This window comes from Peromyscus leucopus, chromosome 14 (genome assembly GCF_004664715.2).
Source record: "Peromyscus leucopus breed LL Stock chromosome 14, UCI_PerLeu_2.1, whole genome shotgun sequence".
Taxonomy (NCBI): Eukaryota; Metazoa; Chordata; class Mammalia; order Rodentia; family Cricetidae; genus Peromyscus; species Peromyscus leucopus.
Window position 1 is genome coordinate 5,977,833 of NC_051075.1, and position 6,000 is coordinate 5,983,832.

The following is a 6,000-nucleotide window of genomic DNA, read 5'->3' on the forward strand; positions in this document are numbered from 1 at the left end:
AGGGTAAGTTTCTGTTGTTGAGAACAACTTGCACTTTGGACAAAGGATTTGGAAGACTCGAGCTGGATCTGAGCTGAGAGTTGGTCTTCAAATTACTGGAAGGTGCTATGCAAGCTACCAAGAGAAGTAATCAGCTATGATGCCTATAATCCACAACAATAAACCACAAACAACCACATCCAGTGCAGAAAAATATTCATTAAAGGTGCAATCGTAGCTCTTATGTCTTGGCACCAATTAGCTGTCCAATTGGACTTAAGCCTCCCTGGACATGAGGGAAATCATACCTGGTAATGGAAACCTAGCCACCTACTCATGGCCAGTGTTATCATGGCTCTAAGAAGAGAACTTACTGCTGCCACTGTACTCAACCAGTATGATTCCTAACTGTCTTCTGACCACTTATCCTTATGCTGTAGCTCTCACCAATCATCAAAGAAGCTCCTCTTTGCAGCAAGCAGAAACCATTATAGAAAGTCACAACAGATCAAAACCAGAGAGCACCTGATATATTTATAGCACAACCCCTATACCTCAGGTTTAGGGAGCATCACTGAAGAGGGTCAGAAATAATGTAAGAGCCACAGGAACAGAGAGTATGCCCTAGTGAGATTGATTCCTCTAGAAATGACAGGAAAGCTACATCCATGATGCTTCAACACTGTGGCTGCCTAAATAAGACCTGAAGCTTGACATCACCAATGGACATGCTAATGTGTAAGGGGGAAATCTCATAGGGTCCCAAACCCTAGACAAACAGCTATAGGCAAAGGACTGCAAAGAGAGGCAGAATTAGTATTTCTTGGTACTTCCTAATTGACTATCCAAAAATAAGTGGTCAGTCCTGAAATCACATACATACAAGTAACAATAAACAGGCTCAGCAGGTTGCATTTATATATTTATGCACACATATATGTATATATGCATATACATGTGTATCAATAATAATTAAAAAGATACTGTTAATTTGAGAGGGAGTGAAGGAGCCTATGGAGGGGTTAAGGGAGGGAAGAAATATAACAATTTTAAATTTCAAAAATAAAATATAATTTGGATGAGGAAAAAGGTAAGGGTTATTAGAACTTGTGTGTGCATGTGCATGCACACAACTTTTGTACAAGTATACTATATTTCAACTCAATCTTGAAATTGTAGGTGGTAGAAAAGTAAATGAGCAAAATTTCCTAGGTAAAACTCATGGTAAATTCTGGTGCTCAGTATTGCAGTTTAAGGATATAGAACATTAAAAATAGTCATTTTGTGTGGTTCCCTTGTTGTTATTCCTTACACTTTCAAAATCTGACAGTTAAGCTTCGGTATGTCATTGAGTAATTGTTATGCACTGAGTAAAACTAAGGACAAACGTGGTCACTTTTAGCTTGACTGCCACAATATATTGCTTCACATTCTGTTGACTTAGGTCAATTGAAAACCAACATTGCTGAATTATTAATGTTCTTTTGGCTGTCTCTTAAATAAGGCTGGATTTTCCAAACAAAATATTTTTTTTGTAAAAAATATTGAAGATTATATGTAGACATAAATATTCTCTGAAAATTCAGATAAAATTCTAGATTATTGATTTTACATGATGCAAATTCAATTTAAATGTAAATCATCTTGAAAATTTAATATAATTTGTTTTGCTTCTGAGAAACCTAAAGTAAATTTGTGATTAAATCTTTTAAAATACAGCAAAGCACAACGAAGAAAGAATTGCCATAAATCTGTTGGATTGTCAGGGTTGTCTAGAGGAACAGAACATATAGAATTAAGATAATATATATATACACACACAGACTGTGGTCCAGCTAGTCCAACAATGACTGTCTACCAAATGAAGGTCCAAGAAGAATCCAGTAGTTGTTCAGTCTGCAGGATGAGGCTGGATATATCAGCTGCTCTTCAGTATATACTAGAATCCCAAAGAAGTTGGCAAGCAAGCAAGCAAGCAAGGAGAGAGAGAGAGAGAGAGAGAGAGAGAGAGAGAGAGAGAGAGACAGAGAGACAGAGAGACAGAGAGAGACAGAGAGACAGAGACAGAGAGACAGAGAGAGAGATGGAGACAGAGAGAGACAGAGAGACAGAGAGAGGGAGGGAGGGAGAGAGAGAGAGAGAGAGAGAGAGAGAGAGAGAGAGACAGAGAGAGAGAGAGAGACAGAGTTTCCTTTCTCTGTGTCCTTTATATAAGCTGCCAGCAGAAAAGTGTGGCTCTTATTAAAAGCAGATCTTCCCACCTCAAAGATCTGGATTAGGCATGGGTCTTCTAATTTCCAATGATTTAATTAAGAAAAAAAAATCCCTCTCAGGTGTACCCAGCCATTTGGGTCTTGGTTAATTTCAGATGTAGTCAAGTTGCCATATCTATCATCCTCAAATGGATCTTTTTAACAATTGATATTCTTTCCTCCAGTGTTTTCATGGGAATCCACATGTTCCCCTTTTCAGCTGAATTTTTACCTTTGCCCTGCTATTGGCATAAACAAAACTAAAAAAGAGTAGATGCTCTATTGGCAAATACTTTTTAGATTTTTATTGTTTTGCAAGAGAATAGAGTTTCACCCCCCCCCCAAATAATCTTGCAGTGCTGTGCAAGTGAACAGGGTAACAGGACAAACAGTGAGCGCCATGTAGTGACTGTGATTGGAGGAGAGGGTATGCTGTTACAAAGCAGAGAGTGAATGGTAGCACTGAGTACAAACTGTTGCTTATTCAAGTCCACCAACTGTGCTTTAAAAGTGTATGCCTGTAAATGCAAACATTGGCGTGCAGCATTGAAAATGTCTTTATTTTCTGAGGACATGTAGAGGTGCTGATCTCTGTGGGGATGTGTGTGTGTGTGCAATGCCCATGGATGTTAGAAGAGTGCAGCAGACCTCCTGTTGGAGCTACAGGAGTTTATGGCTGCCTGGTGTGGGTCCTGGGAAGGGAACTCTGTGAATGAGCAGTGTGTTCTCTTCTCTTCACCGCTGGGCTGTCTCTGTAGCACTAGAATTAATGTTCTCGCAGCTATAGAGAGAACATAAACTGCTGATGAAGTCAATGTGTTTTCCTTTACTTTTTAGCATGGGAATTTGGCTTTATTTGCTGTCTCGTGACCTGGCTTATAGCACTGGTACATGTCTATGAGACTAGTCATCATGTTTGACTATCAAAAATTATTCTTGTCTACGCCAGACATTTGGTTCATTTCTCTCATCCTTTGCTTTCATTTTCTCAAGCAAACATCACATTAATTTATTTTGTTTTTAAGTGTGTTAATCATAGTTTTTGAAATTTGTGTGTTCTGCTTTTGATTTGTATATTATTGTTTTGTCTTCTATTTCCAGGATGAGCAGAAACTACAAGAGAGTTTACAGCAAGGTGCTTCCATCATAGCTGCCCTAGTTAAAGAAAGAAGTCCTGCACTCGCTGGTCAGCTCCTGGTGGCATGAAGAACACAGACCAGTCATCAATGAGCTGCCAAGGACACTTCCCCAGACTCCACCTCGTGCCTGTCTCCCCACCTCACTGTCTCTCTCTCATGTGTGGGAGAGATGTTTAGTTGTTTTCTCCATCTTGCCACTTATAGGATGTAATGTTTAGGTTGTCAAGATGGGTTAGTGTTCATGTCCATGAAATTATGTGTGTCAAACATAAATGGCTTCAACCATAAAAGGATAGATAAATGAAAAATACTGCCCTTATGTAAGGAACCTGCTCACTCCTCCAGGGAGTCCAATTTCAATGATCAAGTGAGCTATCCCTTCAGGAGATGAAACTTTAGACAGCTTAGCTATTATCTTAACTCTATGTAACTTAACAGATTGGTGCCATTTTGATGGAGACAATGAAAATGCTTCAGAATTATCCAGAACTCTAAAATTGTCTTCTCACTATGTGATATTATATCTTTTTGCCTTGTTTTAGAATTCATCACATCTTATAAAGAAAAGGGAAGCTGGGGAATTGACTCAGTGAGAAAGTACTTGCTGAGTATGAATGGAGCAATATCACAAAAGAAAAAGAAAAGGCTTGGAAATGTTGGGTATAAACAAGAACTGGGTTGTCTCCAGTTTTTTCACCTTTCCCTCCTGTTGCTCTCAGTCTCTGAAGAGCCTGGAATTCCTGTCCACTCTTCTATTTTTTTGGGGGGAGGGGGTTCAAGACAGGGCTTCTCCGTGTAGTTTTGATGACTGTCCTGGATCTCACTCTGTAGACCAGGCTGGCCTCGAATTCACAAAGACCCACCTGGCTCTACCTCCCAAGTGCTGGGATTAAAGGCGTGCGTCACCACCACCCAGCCCTATCATTTTTAATTGAATGTTTTCTTTGGATTATGAGATGTTATTTGACATTATTTTAAAGAGTTTCTGCTTTTTCTGTTTGTTTCAGAAAAGTCTGGAGAGCTTTATGAAGGCTGAGTTGTGTCAGTCCCTGGCTGTGGTCCTCTGGAAGGCAGGGTAGTCTGTGATATGGAGCTAATTAATCTTGATGTAGGAACTGTGGTCTTGATAAGTCAAGATTTTATTCTTCCAATTTCTATTGGCCATACATATTAATTTTTAATATTTTCCTTTATGTTAAGTTGAATAATTATATATACATACAGTTATTAAAATGCTTTTTATTCTATACATAAAAAAATTCATTTTTTTGAAATATGTTAAATCACAATATGCTGGGACTTACACTGTATGAAGAAATTATAAAAGCTGCATGAAATGTGTTTGTTCAAGATTTTCAATAAAAAATACCTTTCTGAAATGTCTCCCATAACATGTTAAATGAATCCCTCTATATTTTTTGAGTTTCAGTATAAAATCAGTGTGATTGTGTCACATTTGAATGGTAAATGAAATCCCAAGTACTGACATTGTATTAGAGTTTATTGCTGCCAAAAATGTGATTAGCCAGTAGTAAAGAGCATTTTGGCCCAATGGGCATGGTCTTCTCTGAAGAGACATGATCAGATAAGAAGCTGGGGGAGGTGGCACTCACTCTCTTGGACTATGGAGGGGCTTGCTGAAGCCACGGAGAACGTGTGGCTTGCTCTGTAGAGTGCTAGATATTAGAGGGTACAGGCATTCACCCAGGGTGTAAATTAGTGATTCATACATTGAAGATGTAGAAGAAATGCCCAGCTGACACTGTTTATGTGAAGAAATTGAATTCCGGGATCTTAATTAACTTGCCCAATGTCCCAGAGCTGAATTTTAGGGAGAGACAGGGCTTCCTCAGGAAGAATGGAATCAGTTTAAGCTCAAAGCCTTAATATGGCAGGGATCTCAGGTAGAGAAGCCCCAGTCCCTGCAAACTCAAAACAGGGTTATTTTACACATCTGAACAAGGAGATGGGTTATTATATTCAGCTGAACAAGGAAGCAGATTTAGCTAGTCATAGGAGAAACAATCTCTGTAGGTGTGTTAGATTTGCTATTGCTGTAAGGAGACACCATGACCACAGCAACTCTTATGGAGGAAAACATTGAATTGGGGCTGGCTTACAGTTCAGAGTGGGAGCATGGCAGCATGTAGACAGACATGGTGCTGGAGAAGGAGCTGAGAGTTCTACATCTGGATCTACAGCCTGGCTTAAGCATTTGAAACCCCAAAGCCCACCTCTGGTGGCATATTTCCTCTAACAAGACCACATCTACCCCAACAAAGATTATATCTTAATAAGGCCACTCCATAATTCAAATATATGAGCTTATGGAAGCCATTCTTATTCAAATACCCACATTCCACTCCTTAGCCCCCATATCATAGCAAAGGTTCATTCAGTCCAACTTCAAAAGTTCCCATGTCTATTACAGTTTCAACACTGTTTAAAAATCCAAACTTCATAGTCTCTTCTGAGACTCAAGGTAATCTCTTAGCCCTTTAAAATCAAAATAAAAAATGAAGACCACATACTTGAAACATACAATGGCACACACAGAAAATGCATTATAATTCCAAAGGGGAGGAAAAGGAACATAGTGAAGAAATACTGGACTGAAACAAGACCTAAAA

At 39.0% G+C, this 6,000-nt stretch overlaps 1 protein-coding gene across 3 annotated transcripts in view; it reads left to right on the forward strand.

The window, feature by feature from the left end:
- The window catches only part of Crppa (CDP-L-ribitol pyrophosphorylase A), a 281,669-nt gene extending 277,472 nt beyond the window's left edge, over positions 1 to 4,197 (forward strand). For all 3 annotated transcript variants that reach the window (XM_028878415.2, XM_028878413.2, XM_028878416.2), the window contains one exon: positions 3,333 to 4,197. In XM_028878415.2, the coding sequence (XP_028734248.1) occupies positions 3,333 to 3,437 (105 nt within the window). In that variant the 3' untranslated portion in view covers positions 3,438 to 4,197. The remainder of the gene's footprint in view (positions 1 to 3,332) is intronic.
- Positions 4,198 to 6,000: the final 1,803 nt, after the last annotated feature.